The sequence below is a fragment of the Erpetoichthys calabaricus genome, chromosome 13 (genome assembly GCF_900747795.2).
Source record: "Erpetoichthys calabaricus chromosome 13, fErpCal1.3, whole genome shotgun sequence".
NCBI classification, from domain to species: Eukaryota; Metazoa; Chordata; class Cladistia; order Polypteriformes; family Polypteridae; genus Erpetoichthys; species Erpetoichthys calabaricus.
Genome location: NC_041406.2, coordinates 49,689,535 through 49,709,128, shown reverse-complemented (window position 1 = coordinate 49,709,128; position 19,594 = coordinate 49,689,535). Strand labels below are relative to the sequence as shown.

General features: G+C 38.1%; 2 protein-coding genes across 6 annotated transcripts in view; both read left to right on the top strand.

Annotated features, from left to right (window-relative positions):
- The window catches only part of creb5b (cAMP responsive element binding protein 5b), a 403,670-nt gene extending 384,293 nt beyond the window's left edge, over positions 1–19,377 (top strand). For all 5 annotated transcript variants that reach the window (XM_051935766.1, XM_028818224.2, XM_028818226.2 and 2 more), the window contains 2 exons: positions 12,098–12,206; positions 15,198–19,377. In XM_051935766.1, the coding sequence (XP_051791726.1) occupies positions 12,098–12,206; positions 15,198–15,364 (276 nt within the window). In that variant the 3' untranslated portion in view covers positions 15,365–19,377. The remainder of the gene's footprint in view (positions 1–12,097; positions 12,207–15,197) is intronic.
- The window catches only part of tax1bp1b (Tax1 (human T-cell leukemia virus type I) binding protein 1b), a 1,153,251-nt gene that overhangs the window by 907,086 nt on the left and 226,571 nt on the right, over positions 1–19,594 (top strand). The gene's annotated exons all lie outside the window — the stretch shown is intronic.

Here is a 19,594-nt window from a genome sequence, read left to right as displayed (position 1 = left end):
GAAACCGGAGGCCCCGGAGGAAACCCACGCAGACACGGGGAGAACATGCAAACTCCACGCAGGGAGGACCCGGGAATCGAACCCAGGTCCCCAGATCTCCCAACTGCGAGGCAGCAGCGCTACCCACTGCGCCACCGTGCCGCCCGTGTTGACTTTATTCTCAACATTTCCACTTTAATCTTGACGCTTATGACGAGAATAAAGTCGACATGTTGACTTTATTCTTGACATTTCTACTTTATTCTCGCCGTTTGTCGAGATTAAAGTCGACATGTTGACTTATTCTCGTAATTTGTTATTAAAGTAGAACATCGTAAACTAAGCTTTATCTTAAAACTAGCAAAATACCCGCGCTTCGCAGCGGAGAAGTAGTGTGTTAAAGAGGTTATGAAAAAGAAAAGGAAACATTTTAAAAATAACGTAACATGATTGTCAATGTAATTGTGTTGTTATTGTTATGAGTGTTGCTGTCTTATATATATATATATATATATAATATACACACACATAAACATAAATATACATATACATATATACATATCTACATATACACATATCTACATATATATACATATACACATATACACATCCACATATTATATATATATATATATATATATATATATATATATATATATATATATACACATGTCAACATATATATACACATACATACACACACACATATACATATACACATACATATATATATATACACACATACATATATACACACACAGACACATATATATATACATATCTACATATATATACACATATATATATATATATATATATATATATATATATATATATATATATATATATATATCTACATATCTACATATATACACATATATATATATATATATATATATATATATATATATATATATACATACATATCTACATATATATATATATATATGTACATATATATATATATATATATACATACATATCTACATATCTACATATATATATATATATATATATATGTACATATATCTACATATATATATCAAAATACCTGCGCTTCGCAGCGGCGAAGTACTGCTTTAAAATTTTTATTAAGAAGAAAAGTAAACCTTTTTAAACCGAGGGAAAATGTATCAATAACTATTTGTTAAGGATCTCTTTGTATAGCACGTTGTCAGTTCGCCCCTCTGCTTGTAATATGACCAAGCTGTGTGGTAGCTTACTGTTGAGCATGCAACGTACAGTTGGCCATGTGAAAAGCAGTCCTGCTTCAAATCAATGCCAACCTTTTGTAGGGTCTGTCCCTGAGACTTATTAATTGTCATTGCGAAGCAGAGCCTTAGTGGAAATTGTAGGCGTTTGAATTGAAATGGGAGATCAGAGGGTATAACGGGGATGCGAGGAATAAAAACTCTCTCCCCTGAGCCACCGCCAGTAAAAATAGTTGCCTCAATGAGGTTGTTTTGCAGACACGTGACCTGAAGTCTCGTGGCGTCACAAAGTTTCAGTGGCTGTACGCAAATCTACAATCGATTTCATATTCTGTTCATACCTTATCAAATGTGTTATTTGTTTTTTGAACAGGTTTGATTCATCGAAGTGATCACTCCTGCTGTGTTCAGTCACTTCACGTGATCCGCTCTCTTGTGTGATGTTGCGATGTCCATGGGTTTATTTAATGTTAGCTAAGACCCGGCAGTTAAAAGTGTCTTCTCATTAAACTTGTATCTCGCGAATATGGCATTGCAAACGGCAAACGGGTCAGTTCACGTGCTTACGTGGGAGGCGTGATGACGCGATATATTTTGATATATATCAAAATACCCGCGCTTCGCAGCGGCGAAGTACTGCTTTAAAATTTTTATTAAGAAGAAAAGTAAACCTTTTTAAACTGAGGGAAAATGAATCAATAATTATTTGTTAAGGATCTCTTTGTATATCACGTTGTCAGTTCGCCCCTCTGGTTGTAATATGACCAACCTGTGTGCTGAGCTTAACGTACAGTTTGCTATGTGAAAATCAGTCTTGCCTCAAATCAATGCCAACCTTTTATAGGGTCTGTCCCTGAGACTTATTAATTGTCATTGCGAAGCAGAGCCTTAGTGGAAATTGGAGGCGTTTGAATTGAAATGGGAGATCAGACGGTATAACGGGGATGCGAGGAATAAAAACTCTCTCCCCTGAGCCACCGCCATTAAAAATAGTTACCTCAATGACGTTCTTTTGCAGACACGTGACCTGAAGTCTCGTGCCATCAGAAAGTTTCAATGGCTGTACGCAAATCCACAATCGGTTTCATATTGTTTTCGTACCTTATCAATTGTGTAATGTGTTTTTTGAAGAGGTTTGATTCATCGAAGTGATCATTCCTGCTGCGTTCAGTCACTTCACGTGAGCCGCTGTCTTGTGTGATGTTGCGATGTCCATACCTCGTGTCTTCTCATTAAACTTGCTTACATATGGCATTGCAAACGGCAGCGGGTCAGTTCACGTGCTTACATGGGAGGCGTGATGACGCGGTGAAATACTGCTTTAAAAATTTTATTAAGAAGAAAAGTAAACCTTTTTAAACTGAAGAAAATGAACCGGTTGTAATATGACCAAGCTGTGTGCTGAGTTTACTCTTGAGCATGAAATCTAACGTGGTTTGTGCCCTTCAGAATGAAAACAGTTTGCATTTACCTCTTTAATAAAAGGCGAGCTTTTAAGCCTGAGAAATCACCCCGTAAATGCACACGTTTAATTGCACATGTGTTAATATGTATGGTTACACAGTATTAAAAGATACTCAAAAATTAACGTCATTTACCTTCGTTCCCGCGTTTGACTCGTGCTGTAAATCTCTTCCTTGTTTTCAGTTCACGTGATTATATAGGAGGCGTGATGACGCGATACGTGACTCTGCCTCCTCCATTAGAGTATATGGACAAAAAACAGGTTCCAGTTATGACCATTACGCGTAGAATTTCGAAATGAAACCTGCCTAATTTTTGTAAGTAAGCTGTAAGGAATGAGCCTGCCAAATTTCAGCCTTCTACCTACACGGGAAGTTGGAGAATTAGTGATGAGTGAGTGAGTGAGTCAGTCAGTCAGTCAGTGAGTCAGTGAGGGCTTTGCCTTTTATTAGTATAGATGAATATTTAATTTACTAGATTTTCTCAAACCCTGTCATAAGTTAATATAGCACATTAAATGCTTTGTGTTAAGTGTTAAGTTTATGAAAGTATTAAAATTCGAAAGTCTCCAAAAATGACAGTAAAGATCGCATTAGCGCTGACAAATGGAAATTATTACTCGTTGTAATAACGGAACAGTGAAAAGGGATTGAATATATGGACATAGGTGATATGACAGAAGTATATAGATATTGTTCAGCTTTAAAGTTTAAGTCAGGACTTGTATATCATCAAAATCGTGACGCCATCAAGGAAAAGTAGTGTTTCTTCCTAATGAAGACGCGTAAATCCACAAACAGTACAGGCAAAATATCTGAATCTACAATAATCTGCCTGCATTCACATCACTCAATGCTCAAAACATAGATTTACACGATTCAGGACAATGTGCTATGAGAATCTGTGGCCCCGCAACAATTACAGCTACTACAAGTTTAATTTCAAAGAAACCACAATTCAGTCAGGTTTATATTTATGATCACGGAGAAGCGATGCAACATAGAATAGAAATAAACCAACGTATTCGAAATTCTATAGCCAATAATGGATACAAATCCATATGTCCAAAAGTATCGCACTGTACACGAAATTTATCTGAAAAACACGGACAAATAAGTTTTCTTGGATTTCTATATGAATCTGAAAGATCACACTCCCATATATAATAAACCAACATTTGATGAATTGTCAGTGATAATAGTTTTGAAAGATGGAGATATCAAAGACAGCAGAGCCCCCTAGTATATCTATATATAAATGTATAAATTTAGATCATAAAACAAGTACTTACAGTGCATCCGGAAAGTATTCACAGCGCATCACTTTTTCCACATTTTGTTATGTTACAGCCTTATTCCAAAATGGATTAAATTCATTTTTTTTCTCAGAATTCTACACACAACACCCCATAATGACAACGTGAAAAAAGTTTACTTGAGGTTTTTGCAAATTTATTAAAAATAAAAAAACTGAGAAATCACATGTACATAAGTATTCACAGCCTTTGCTCAATGTCGATGCACCTTTGGCAGCAATTACAGCCTCAAGTCTTGTTGAATATGATGCCACAAGCTTGGCACACCTATCCTTGGCCAGTTTCGCCCATTCCTCTTTGCAGCACCTCTCAAGCTCCATAAGGTTGGATGGGAAGCGTCGGTGCACAGCCATTTTAAGATCTCTCCAGAGATGTTCAATCGGATTCAAGTCTGGGCTCTGGCTGGGCCACTCAAGGACATCCACAGAGTTGTCCTGAAGCCACTCCTTTGATATCTTGGCTGTGTGCTTAGGGTCGTTGTCCTGCTAAAAGATGAACCGTCGCTCCAGTCTGAGGTCAAGAGCGCTCTGGAGCAGGTTTTCATCCAGGATGTCTCTGTACATTGCTGCAGTCATCTTTCCCTTTATCCTGACTAGTCTCCCAGTTCCTGCCGCTGAAAAACATCCCCACAGCATGATGCTGCCACCACCATGCTTCACTGTACGGATGGTGCCTGGTTTCCTTCAAACGTGATGCCTGGCATTCACACCAAAGAGTTCAATCTTTGTCTCATCAGACCAGAGAATTTTCTTTCTCGTGGTCTGAGAATCCTTCAGATGCCTTTGGGCAAACTCCAGACAGGCTGCCATGTGCCTTTTACTAAGGAGTGGCTTCCGTCTGGCCACTCTACCATACAGGCCTGATTGGTGGATTGCTACAGAGATGGTTGTCCTTCTGGAAGGTTCTCCTCTCTCCACAGAGGACCTCTGAAGCTCTGACAGAGTGACCATTGGGTTCTTGGTCACCTCCCTGACTAAGGCCCTTCTCCCCCGATCGCTCAGTTTAGATGTCCGGCCAGCTCTAGGAAGAGTCCTGGTGGTTTCAAACTTCTTCCATTTACGGATGATGGAGGCCACTGTGCTCATTGGGACCTTCAAAGCAGCAGATATTTTTCTGTAACCTTCTCCAGATATGTGTCTCAAGACAATCCTGTCTCGGAGGTCTACAGACAATTCCTTTGACTTCATGCTTGGTTTGTGCTCTGACATGAACTGTCAACTGTGGGACCTTATATTGGATTTACCACAGGTGGACTCCAATTAAGCTGCAGAAACATCTCAAGGATGATCAGAGGAAACAGGATGCACCTGAGCTCAATTTTGAGCTTCATGGCAAAGGCTGTGAATACTTATGTACAATTTTTTTATTTTTAATAAATTTGCAAAAATCTCAAGTGAACTTTTTTCATGTTGTCATTATGGGGTGTTATGTGTAGAATTCTGAGGAAAAAAATGAATTTAATCCATTTTGGAATAAGCATGTAACATAACAAAATGTGGAAAAAGTGATGCGCTGTGAATACTTTACGGATGCACTGTAAATCATGAAGTAAATACACACTGAATCACAAAAATAATGTAGAATCAACACAAAGGAATTTAAAAAAATGAATGGCATAGCTTAAACTTAAACAATGACCTTAAACCTAAACTTTTAACAACATACTACTTGAGCAAATGCCTTCCTACAAGGTAAGTTGAAAAGAACGCAAAAAGAAAACAGGGCTAATGTATTATAAGAACCTATAGAAATAATAAAAAAAAAAAATCTTGTGTTTATTCTCAAATTGGCATAGTATATAAAACACGGACGTGTCAAATTAAAACTAAAAGATTGAAATGACTATAGATTTTTAATTCACTGCTAAAGACTGATTTAATTGAAATTATAAGCATCTCCTAAATGGGCATTCATTAAAAATGTGTTAAAACTGCATAAACACCATCCTCAATTGTTCATCATCGTCAACAAGTGTCTTTCAACTGGTGCACTGTGGGAATAATAGTGTAGTGACCCTGGGTCCTGACCTGAGAGAAACACACTCCTCAGGTGGTTGAGACCTGTCTGACAAGGACAGGACTACCTGGGGAAGCCAACAAAAACACCTCCTCAATTCCTGTTTTGTAGACACAGCATTTAAGAGTGCAATGTAGCAGCCAGGAGACGTGTCGGGGGTCCAGCTGACAGGTTGTGTGTTCGCCAACGACTCTCTCAGAGCTAACAGACCGAGGGCATAAGAGTGTTGACTAAGTAAGTGTATGTGAGCACCAATCTCCAAACTGATTTTTTTGACTGATTTTCAGTAGTCAAGACCCTTCGGACAGTTTAGCACATGTATGACATTTTTGTAGTTGGTAGAATCGTGGTGTGCCTTGTGATTTGTTGGGTTACAAAAAGTGTGCTGCAAGAGAAAAAAGGTTGGAAAACACTGCTCTACCTACACCTTTGCTTCTAGCATGCAAAAAGATCTCTGTAGCTGTTATCTCACCTAAAAACTGACACCATGCATTACTTGGATAGTTATGTTGTGTTCTTTGCATAAATTAGTGAGTTAAACACAGAGTACTGGTTTTAGTGCCACTCAAAGATAACTTATTTTGCACTTAGGTGGTATGACTATGTACTATACTATATGCTAAAAATAGAAAGTAGTGACAGTCAAAGAAGAGTTGGGGTTCAGGATGCAAACCCAACTAATTGCAGAGTACGAATCTAAGCTAAAAACAAATTAAAAAAAAACTTTCAAGGCCAGGTCCAATATTAGGCAAAGGCTTCATGGCCTTGGAAAAGAGCTTCTAGGAACTGGAGTTTGCCAACTCAGCCCTGTTGGGTTCTGTGGGTGCCACTTCACCTGGAAGTGTTTCCAAACCACAGTTTCGGGATACTGGAAATGCTTCCAGGTGTCACATACTGTAAAAGGAGTTGCCTGCCACAGAGTTGGGAGGAGGAAGACAAAGCTTGATGGAGAAGCGGAGAAGAGGGTGAAAGAGAGAGAAGACAACAGTGTTACTGAGTTGTGGTTGAAGTTTGGGAAACTCTTATGGCTTGTTTATACTTCACGCTCAGAATGCATATGCGCACGCATCATGGCTGCCACGTGTTCCCAGCATTCATTTGACACGTCCTCTGAGCAGGTCCTTAGAAATTAACACGACGCATGCGTGAGTTGCAGTACCAGCAAAAAGTGTGGGGGGGGGGGGGCGCAGTGAAATAAAAGTCGGAATGTGACGTCAGAGTTTTTGTTAACTGTCTACATGTGACAGAAAGCTGCTTTGCAGATCTTATAGGATCGATGTGCACGCTTCAATGTTTGATGAATGGTTCAATGTGGTGAAGCAAAATGCCGACATATAGATGCATTCGTGGTGCTTTTATATTCAAGCGTAGCATATTCCTGACCGTAATGACACGATACATTTTAAAAGTCTCACATACCATCTTTTGTGCCATCTTTTTTTTATAGCAACTTCACTACAGCAACATAATGTACAGCACTGTATTTGAGCCACAGAGAAAAAAAATAAGGACATGGTGAAAACGTGTATTTTGTGATTAAAGTGGAAATTTCGGCTTTAATCTCGAAATGTCCACTTTAACCTTGTAGTTTATTTTATCATTAAAGCAGACCGTCGTAAACGTCATCCCAGTTTTTAATCACTACGAGCTTCTTGGACCTGACAGCAGTGGCAAACAACAATACATCGCCACACTGTGCACATTAAATGTATGATATTCCAACTCTCTGCAAATTTAGAATCTTTAGATTTATACTTGATATCACTTTCATGATGAAATGCATTAAAGTATGTATGTTACATTTTACAGATAAATCGTTAATTTCGTTTAAATAATGAATACTGTTAATAATTACACACATGGGTGTGACACGGTGGCGGAGCGGTAGCACTGCTGTGTCGCAGGGAGTCACGTCGCTGGTATTTCCTGCTGGGTTTCCACACTGTGCTCCGGTTTCCTTCCAAAGATATGCAGATTTGGTGCTGCTAAAATGACTCCAGTGTATGTGTGTGCTTGTATTCACCTTGCGATGAGCTGAGGCCCCGTCCAGGGATTGTTTCTGCCTCGTGCCCAATGCTAGCTGAAATGGACACATCCCTGGATTGATGGATTTAATAATTAAACATCCTTTTCAGAGATATCGTGGTAAGGTGTCATCAGAATTTAATGGGTGTTCCAGGTAATTCACAACACAGAGAAGCCGAACTTGTTCTCACAGTGATAATATCTTGCACTGCCACCTGCTGAATTCCTCCAGATGTACGTAAAGTACGCGCGCAAGTATAAACAGGAAAATGCTTGCATAGCAGGAGCGTCCGCTGCAGCATGCGTCGTGTTAAGTATAAACCCGGCCTTACTGTGAAAATTTTCACACAAGTAAAAAATCCTCTTGTTGAGTGCTGAACTTGTGTCCGCAGCTTTGTGTCAGGTGTTTGGGAGCTGCAACACCCCCCCAGGGATCACTATATATATGTATATATATATTTATATATATATATATATATATTTTAGCCAAATATCAACATGTGTGCATGTATGGAGGAGTCTGCTCTGCTCACGCTCAAACACAGCCACTAGATGGTGCATGCATGCACTTTCACATTTTTTTGGCACTTGCATGCACCTCACTTCTCACTACGAAGGACCTGTGTGAAGCAAACATGATCGCTCAACACCGTGCAAGTGAAACACCTCAGCAACAGAGGGCAAGGCTTGAAGTTTTCACTAAAAACATTGTCTATCTGGAGGTAATTTCTTGAGATAAAGATTAATAGGACTCCTATGCTCATACATACCATATACATGTATTCCTTTGGAGTTTTTTGCCTCCATTACTGTTGTTTAAACTGTTCATCTCTTTACCTTTTATATTATTCAAGCATTATATGTCCATGAACAACATGGACTTGTTCTGTTTGGTTTGGGATCAGAGACATCAAAACATTTCTGTGGTAATACCTTATTGGTGTCTGAGACCTGACTGGGGAAAAAAGTTACAGTTCACTAATATAAACCAACTTAGGAACACACAGTTTATATACCATGGTGGAGCTGCATAGTTAATGTGAAAAGTGAATGGGTTGCTTGAGCACAAGGAAGTGGGGCAACCATTTGTCATGTCCTGATGAAATTCACATTGGTGTAAAGATGGTCTGGCAGGACTTTCCCACTTCAGTTTATATTCTCCATTTCTTCCTATGGAATTAACATGTCCTACTCATAGGAGATACCTAAGTTAATATTCTCTAGATCAGCGCTTCTCAAATTTCTTTAGAATTTCTTGCGTGGCGGTCCCTTTAAAAATTGTTCGATGGCTCACGGACCCTTTTATTAAAAATTAAAAAATCAATATTATTTCAAGAAAATTGGGGGCGCCAAATTCTTTACACAAGGGTGCCACATACCCACTGCATGGCACTGCATAGGTACAGGCTGCTGTGAATAAAACATTTTTTGACAAATAATTATTTATTCAGAAAATATTACGTACATCTTAGTTATTAAATTTAAGTTACAATTTTAGCTGATTTGTTAATTCCATCTGTGTGGAGGGCTTCTGACTTGATGCAATGGATGTGGAAACTTATTTTTTTACCTCTTCTAGATTTTTTGTATATTTTATTCTTAAAAATGTTTCTGAAGTCAACGAAAAAGGGTGAGGTAGGAACTCCGTCAAGTCTTTAATTTTTTTGGATTGCACTGTGATATCTAGCGTTATCGTGATGGAGGAGGACATAATTTAATATTTGACATTCTTTATTCATCGTCGTTTTTTAATTAAACATGGTAAAATATTTCAAATATGTAACACCATATTTATCCCATGAGAGAGTATCCCAGAGAGTAACTGCTTCGGAAAAAAGACTGTACAGGCATTTTAACCTTGTCTATCTTTCTCTTCTTATATTGTGGTACAGTATTCATTATTTGTTCCGTATCACAATAAAATTCAGAAATATGTCGCATTCAAGTCATGTCAATAAATAAGTACGGGTGTTTACTCTCAGCGGGCAATTGTTTTCCTAGAGTTCAGGTAGTATGAAGTTCCTAAGCTTAAGTATTTTTCCTATTTCTTTTTAGCAACAAAACACTATTTCACAAGAAGAAGTTAGATCTTATCTAATTCTATCCACTGTTAGATGTTGTTCTGCTTCAATGAGACCTTAAAATTATATTCAAATCAAAATCAATGGAACGACCAGATCATCAAGACTCTTTTCTTCATTGTGGATTTTTTAAACCGCCTCTTAGCAATCGCTTTATTTTGAATTGTCTCATTATGAACACTTTTACTTCATTTGCGTTGAGTGGGCAATTTCACCACTTAAGAACACAAAAAATGTAAAATATGTTGTTTGTTGATTATCTGTATCCACCTTTAGTGCTTTTATTTGCTTCTAAAATATACGAAAACTGTTCGCGAGTGTTTTGATTCTACGAAAGAATTGATAATTTTTCATTATGATAAAAATAATAAGGGCTGGTTTGTGCCGAGCGATAACGGTGGGAAAACAATACGGTAGCAGCGAATAATGGAACAGCGGATTGGTGGTCGGGTCTAGGTGGTGGGGGTAACAACGGAGCTCAGTCACTTACTTCCCCTCGGATGGTAAAGGTTAATAATTCTAAAAATATAAATAGTATAAATATGCAATCATTTCTCACGGTCCTGGGGACCACGGACCCCAGTTTGAGAACCGCTGCTCTAGATCTATAAATTTCCTTAACTGCCTCTTGTCAGTCCAGAGCAGGAGGCTCCACTTAGAAGTCTATACAGATTGCTGAGCTCTGCACCCCATCCCAGACGGCTATCTCAGCTGACCCCATGTAAAACGAAACAGACAAATTGTTCAAAATACCTCAGCTTTCTGCTTCAGTTAAAACAGCCACAAAAATGGAAATAGTCCAACGTTATGATTCAAGTACTACATCTTCTGAGGAAGAAAAGCCAACTAGGTCAGGAGTTCCTGAAAGTTCTTCCTTTTCTCAAACAATGCTCACTGTCAAGGTTAGCATTTCTAAATCAACAACATTCTCAGCCTCTCATGTGTCACCTAATCTCTCCATCCAAAAACTGCCAACTTACTCTATTCCACAATACACCCACAAACTTAAGGTTTAATATAAGGTGATGCAATCTTCAACATTAACCTTTGAACCGAAGTGCTCTGGTTCTATGCACCCTTAAGAGTAATGCCATGTTAAAATAAAATGCTTGTTATCGACCATCTATTAGTAGCACAGAAATCCAGACTGACAAAAGGCTGCTTCTTTCCTCCAAGTCTCCAGTAGTCGTCTCTGCCATCTGCCATGTGACAATATAAACTTTCCAATAGAACTGCAGAGAAAGTTGATGGTACTTTTGAATTTCTAAGTGGATGATAGGATAGTTTTTAGATATAAACACACAAAGAACAGTCAAATTGCAAGTCTGCAATTGAAAGTCAAAATTTCAGGGTCACAGTCTCATCCAAAATTATAAATTAGAACTGTACAGTATCCAGTTGGGTGAATGTGAGTAGCACACACCGACCTTTACAAAATATGAGAGTGACCAGAAATTGGTCTCAGTTTTCTTACTTTGGATGGATATCTCCTGGTTTGTACCGAAATAATCATTAATGTCAGTGGTTAGATCAAGAGATGCAAGGCTCCCAATAGCACAGCTCTAAGGATTCCCTGTTCGACATAATAAAAGCATAATCCCACGAGAGGGTCTTGAGTGCTGCCCCAGTATAATAATGTCTACCAGACTAATTCAGTTAGCTCTGTATTATGTATAAGTACAGCAAGCATGACCACAATGTCCAGTTTTAGCAATGCTCTTGCCTGTAAGATCTGTCTTTTCCATTTGGTTTATGAGAACTTCCCTGCCCCCCCCTCCATGTCTACCTGTCTATCAAAGTTACTGGTATAATAATGTCAAGAGTGCTGCATTTGTTTGATGTCTGTAGCCTGGCAATTTGCCTTTCTTGTGTTTTTATTTTTTTAAATTTGACTTTTTTTGCATACCCCTTCAAAATGCAGAGTTCCAAAACAGTGTGAAAAATCAGAAGAAACCTACAGGTGTTTGGATGTACTAGATTTGAAATTCTTTCATTTTTTTTTCCAGAATGAGGTCACAATGTTGAAAAATGAAGTAACACAACTAAAGCAGCTTCTGCTAACTCACAAGGACTGTCCCATCACTGCCATGCAGAAGGAGTCCCAAGGTTACTTGAGTGAGTAGCTGTTGTTGTCACCATTATTGTGATTTTTTTAAATGTCAATCAGTCTTTAGAAAATTTGCTGAATAACAATTTTAGGGTGTTTAAAAGTGTGATTGTTACCAAGGTAGGCACTATCTATGAGTGCCTGCGTGTTTATGTGACACTGTTGCATGTAACTGGGTTTCCTTCAGACTCGGTGCCTCCAGAGAAAAGAATAAGAGGCAGGGCTGCCGAATGTAATTACTCTGGATTTCAATTAGCTCCACCGAGCTGGATGCATCATAAATCAGTTGCTGAGAAGACCACAAAATGACGGCTTCGTACAAAGTAGAACTAACAGATGTTATAAAGAGCTAGCTGTTATCGAATTTTTGGCCTTGGCAATGTTTATAAATGAACCGCAAGGGGTGGGTAGAGCAAGTACTGAAATGAATGAGATTGGTCAAAAGGTGTTCTGGGAAGCAGTAATTCCTTGCAGAAATATTAGTACAAAATCTACTGTACAAGGAATGTGTGAACTACACAACCTACTGCTTTAAACCTAAGGGGTGGAAAGACAGGTAAAAGAATGTTTAAGTCCTCCATATGTGACTGTGATTTTAGATAAAAACCAAAATATGTAAATATTGTGCCCAAATTTTGTGTTTTGTAGTTGGAATAAATCATATTACTCTTTTAAACTGGTAACACTGGCTCACATTTTGGAGAATTTTCAAGTGGGAAGAAGTAGAATTTCTTAACTAATTTTGCTTATAAGAATATATGACACACATCAGTGGAGATCCCAAACATTCTTGGAAGAATCTCCCAGATCATTTAGACTAAAGACGCACATTCCCTACATCACAAATGCAATTCAAACTGCCCCTGGCTGTAACAAATACAATTACATAAAGTATTGAAATATTTTGTTTTGAACATGCATTTGCGCATCATAAAACTTAAGTATCTAGAAGAACAAGTACAGATATGCCCCAAAATAAACAAAATCTCATCCAAAAATGTCAAAGCAAAAATAACAACTTGAGGAACATTATTGGCTGTATCATTAAAAGCAAATATTTGCAGGTTGAGGAAAACAGCAATTATTTAGCCTTTACAGTTTTCACTTATTTTTATAAAAACCCATAAAACCTTAAAACTAATAAAGGTTCTTAATGAAATGTGAAAACCAACAACAGCAACATCCAACATATGTCTGCATTCCTTCGAAATGAAAATTTGTGGTAAAGACTGGCAAAGAGCACTGAAACCTGATAAACTGTACAAAAGAAAACACAAGAGTGACACAGCCTGTATCTACTTGGTATTGCATGGTGGCTGCCTGGCAAGATTAGTTCGCATTCTTTATTAATCAAATAGTATTTCAGGGATGGACAAACTGGCACCCTGGACTGCCAGTTTTTAATTCCAGATAACTAAACTATAGACCCACCAAGTCAGGGTCTATAGATATTTTGTATCTTTGCACCATCCAAGATTTTCCTAATCAAAAACAATTTAAAAAAACTCAATGTACAATTCCTCATTTAGATCTTAATTGGGTGTTGTATTATATATTGGTACCCCAAACTGCCGTTCTGTAACTTCTGACACACACCCCCTAGCAAGCGACATGGTGAGACCAAGCAGCAAATCAGTAGAGTAAATGAGAGAAAAAAACTGTGTTTCCTTTTATTCAGTTGGCGTATCAAGGGCAAGAATGCTGAAAGATAATCAGGGCATGTTGTCGCTTACCACAGCACAAACAAGGTAAGACAGAGCACAAAACTTCATTATGGATTGAAAAAAGAGCATGCCATTCCACTACAGGTTCAGAACCTGTTACATGTGAAAGATATTATAATTATAACCAGTATTAGACAAAAATAAAGTAAAAATAAAATTTCAAATGTGCTGGAAGAACATTTTTAGCTAGTTAAACACAGAGGATATTCCACATGGAGATAACGGCAGGGAGCAGAATCAGAACCAAATCAGAGTATGTGCCGTGCTCTGTGCAGAAAACATCCAGAAACCACAAATAAATGTGGTCCTGAACAGGCAAACCAGATATTAAGATCAAAAAGCACAATATCATTCGACTGTTACTAAACTGTTCATCCTGCCAGATTTAACAAATGCCAGTGCCGTGCTGTGTCATTTCATTAAATGTACAACATGGATACACAGATTACACTGATAGAGCAGGTAGCCCTTTCAGACTGACAAGGCTGCTTACTGCTAACACCAAATCATGCCTGCTGTTCTGGCACCCTCAAGCTTGTCAAAATGCTCCTCACTATTAGCCCAAGTACTGCAGAGTATGAACATGCTTTTAGGGGCCTAAATGTCATTCATACTATCATGAGGAACCACTTAAAGGAGAATGTTTGAAAATTAAGTGTGATGATTGAAGCTTGATAGATTTTAATGCAGATGTATATGTGGATCACTGGACGCTTTTGACTACAGGTTCTTAATACAGCAAAGTGCAGATTGCACCTCAGAGGAACACAGAATGTCAGAAGTGCTGATATTTTTGGCACAGAAATTAATTTGTGGGATCTAAAGAATACAATGCTAGTGTAGTTAATTTCTTATCATATATTTTTGTAAATTTGGGGAAAAAGACCATGTATTAGCATGGCACAATCCTGTAAAAAACATTTATTTACTATAATGTTCTCTTTACAAAATGCCACTATATAAAGATACAAAGCTGAGCTATCAGGAGACTACCAGATTTAGAAAGCGGGTAGCCCAGCAGACTTCCAAATGCATTTATAATTTGTGTAGCTCAGACGGAGATCCCAAGGGTGTGTTGCTTTGTTTGCAGGTTTCAAGCTCTTTCAGATCAGTCACCAGTTTTCTAAACTCAAGTTATTCTGGACTGGACTATGAAGTCCATCCCAGCAACAGCCAGTGTCAGGCAAGACCCAGCTCAGAACTGCAAGCAAGTAACAAATGGTTGTTTTGTGTCTTACAGGGTGGACTGATTAACTTGACTCTTGTTGTTCCCAGGTCCAGAGAGTAGCCCACCAGCCAGCCCTGCTCCAATCTGCTCGCAACAGCAAGTCATTCAGCACAACACCATCACAACCTCCACGTCGGCCGTCAGCGAAGTCGTAGGCAACTCTGCACTAAGTCACTTAGCCAACCACAGAACAGACATGAATCCTATTCTTTAAAAAACTAACAGCAGCTCACTGACTGCTGAAAACAATTCTGTTGCCTCGTTTGAGACTCTTTTTAAGAAGAAGAAGAAAAAAAAAACAAACTCTGATGCCTGGAATCAAATTCCAAAATGACTTCAATTTTAATATTAGAGGCAAATTGAATTTTTTAAATTGTTGTTTGTATTTAGTTGTAAGGGAAATATGCAATTAATTTTTTTCTTTTTTTGTGAAATGCTTTGTAACTTTACTTCAAATTCCAGAGACTGTTCAGAGCAAATGGCGCTAAAGAACACCCTGGACCTACAAGTGGAAATTTTGTCAAACCACCAATTCAGTTGAAGGCCTCACAATGTGACTACTTATCGTATCCTGAGCTTCCAAATCAGTGTTTTTGTATTTCTGAAGATATTACTTGGCAATTACTTGGATTCCTTTTCTCCTTTTTATTAATAGCATTACCAGTGTTTTATTCTGTTCACTGAATAACAAAAGGTGCAGTACAATGTGTGTGCATATGAAAATGTATACTTTAAAAAAGGAAAATGCAGTAATCCAAAAAAGAGATCATTTAACCTGGGTGGCTCCCAGTTTATAGTGCTCATTAAGGTTACCGGTAACTTAGAAAGTTTTATTTCAATAGAAAATTGTAACCATGGATAAAATACAGTCCAGCTGTCTGACCAAATATGTAGACATACAGTATGCATTTAAAACATAGGAAGACTTTAATAAGGAGCGTCTCTCCCGCTTTGTTTTTTGTGCTTGAATGAGAATAGCTTCAAATATGTGTGTCATACACTTAACAGAGAGCTTTAATCAGTTAAAAGCCTTCAGTAAGACATCTATCAGTCCTAGTGTAATACAAATATGAAATCTTCACTTGTCAATGATTTGTTACAATCCCACTGTATTGTTACAAAATGTCACCAAAGTAAACTGCCAAAGGAGTGATAGAGAGAAAGAGTCCCCAAAATGCTAAGTGGGGTTTTAAATGTATGTGCAGTGATTAGACCCTGAAGTGGATAATGTCATATTATTCTATTCTATTCTATTCTATTCTATTCCAGTGCCTCCCTTCCATACATACGCACATGAAGTACACAGACTAGAAAGAGAGAGAGAAATGAAATGCAGATAGGCACGACTCTTAAATGTAAGATATTGGTTGAAATGGTTAAATGGGTTAAACAGCTTTATTGTGGGCAGTTTGCCAGGTCATACTATGCATAATATATATTTTGCACACTTGCCCTCTATGAAAATTTCTTTCTATGGGCAATTTTTTAGAGAGAAATAGCAACATGAATTTAAAATGATTGTGTTAGCAGTCTGAGAACTGAGTAGAGTGTCAGCTCCCCAGTATCCTGATGGACATTTTTAGATAGGCGCTGCAGCCGTGTTGTTTGTTAAAATGTGTCACCAGCAATTTTTTGATTTACTTGTAATTTGCTTTGCCTCAAACTTAACATTATGAAACTACTCAGTGTTATACTTTTTTTGCCTTTTTTCCATCACAAGATTTAGCCAACAAGCAGTACTTAGAAAAAATATGTTTCCCTTTTTTGGACATGGCATTACTAATAGACACATTTTTATGTTCCTCAACTAGTCATTGATAATTTTTTCATGCAAAAATCAGAGACGTGCATGTGTTGTGACAGTCACCAGGCAAAAGGAAGCCGACTGCTGTTGTAATATTCTGTAACACATAAACGTTTAAAATTGCAAGTGTTCCAGAATATTACAAAGCTGACTTATTACAAACAGAAGGCTCCAAAAAGAGCACAGTAAACTGGAGTTAATGAATGAACTGCTGCCTCAGAGCTTGTGCGTCCTGAGTTTCATTTTCTGTATCTAGTTTGCATAACTGCCTTGTGTTCATGTAGAGTTTTACTTGCCTTTCCTCCCACATCTGAGCTGACCAGGTGTGAGTGAGTTTGGAGTTGTCCATAAATGTGCTCTACATTGGAGTGATGGTTCATCCAAGGTTAGTTCATGGCCTTCACCCAAATAATAGAAGAAATGGATGAATAGATGGAATTAATATTTGGTAACATGGACATTTTACCATCTTTTCAGAAGTAGAGAAACAAGGAGAGAATGAAAATTTATAGCTGCCACATACAGTGGTACCTTGCGATACGAGTTTAATTCGTTCCGTGACCGAGCTCGTAAGTCAAAATGCTCGTATCTCAAATCAATTTTCCCCATTGAAATTAATTGAAATGAGATTAGTTCGTGCCAGTCCCCAAAAAACCACCCTAATTATTTGTTAAATGTTTTCAACATAAGAAAAATGTATTTATAATGAACAAATATTGTATACAAACAAAACAAAACCTAATACATAAAAGAGAATCTCAAGAAATAAACAGATGTTGGCGAAGCCGATTAGCGTATTGTAATGTTTTTTTCTTTCACTTTTGCTTAACTTAATTTTCTTCTCGTTTTTTTTCTTTTTTGCCACGCTTTCCTAACTTTCATTCTCAAGGCGTTTCAATAGAAACCTATCCAAGGAGCTTTGTTTAGTCCTCCCCTTTAGAATGTGTCTGAAATGAGTTAGGCAAGTGTCATTAAATAGCGCCGCTGCACGATTAGTTGCAACTTTTTCCCACATTGCAAACACTTCCTTTATCTCACTTTATGAGGTAACCTCCTCTGCGATACCGATCTCCTGCAGAACCTCCGTATGTTGCCGCGTCTGCAGTTCTGTCAACTCCTCCATCGTCAGTTCCTCGGAATGTGCAGCGACAAGCTCTTTGATGGCTCGTATTTCGAATTTTGGCTCATAACTCAAGGCAAAAAATCGACCTAGTGACGGCTCGTATCTCAAAAAACTCGTACATTGGGGCACTCGTATCTCAAGGTACTACTGTACTAGATTAAAAAGTCCAATAATGGGATTGGTTTTAAGTAATCTCACTGGCATCCAAAACTGCACACTTTGTTTTTATGCCAGTCTTTCGTTTGAGGCTGCAGCTTTTCTTTCTGTGATCATTTCCCAGAAGCCATCAGCTTTGGTGATGTAAATGTCCTGCATATAAGGGAGAGCCATAGAACTACAGCACAAGCTGCCTCTGCTTGCTTTCACCCTCCTAGCCCACATTCCCCCCACCGTCCCCTGCTACCCGACCTCCTCAGCAATGGTTAGAAACAAGAGTGTGTTTGTCAGAAGACCAGGTACAAGTGACTGGAGTGCCTTCTTTAGCAAAAACTGTATGCTTATGGTTTAATTTGTCAGGGTTATATTAAGCGAAACTGGTCAATGTGATTTGCACGTGCATGTCTCTAAGGACCAACTTTATAAAGCTCTGTATTTTTAAAACACCGCCTTTGACTCTTTTTTATGGGCATACTGCATGGCTAACCACAGTGATGTTTGCTTTGAGGGTTTTTTGAATTTGTCTAACACTTCCAGCATGTTTCTTCTGTCTGTATATACACAGGAAAGAATAGCCTCCAGAGGTATTAGTGGTTGAAGGTACCCTGTCAAAGCTAATTAGGTCTGTAGTGCAAGATGTGTGTGGCTGAAAGTGCAGAATGACCCGCCACAGTTAAACGAGGGTCCAGGTTTATTGGCATTATATTTGGGTGACTTGTAAAATACAAAAAGCAACTGCTTAATTGCATGTGTATTCCTAGGACCAAAGCTGTTTAGGAAACAGCTATCATACTGTATTAAACGTTTTAATTGGAAAGCTTCAGCTAAATGCATTAAAAAGCTTTAGTTACATTCCAAAGGAAACATACACATTGCCGAGTATATTAGGAGGCCCTGCTTGATAGATAGGTTATAATCTGAATATACAAAGGTTTAAAGTCAACAGAAAATAGTATTAAAGACGTTAGAACCTGGTGATTGAGCTCCACATTTAGGAATGCCATCTGCCACACGTCCACCATAAACTTTGCGACTTTCATTTGTGAGAAAATTATCTCATGTAAGGGAAATATGAAATACATGAGGCCCACCATCAGCAACCCTGCACACCTTGGCCAACTTAACCTTTTCATTCCTTTCAAAACGTTCACAAAACAAAACAATGCCATTTCAAGATTACAACAGTGAGCAAGAATTAGGGTACTACCCAGGTGGACAATTATTATTGACTGCCATTTAATTATAAAAAGTTCTTTCCATTGGTATAATATGCGCCAGTTATCCAGTAATCATATTTTCACGTTTTAAAAAGTATTGTAAGTCAATATACCATCAGCATTTAATAGTGTAGTGGTCAACAG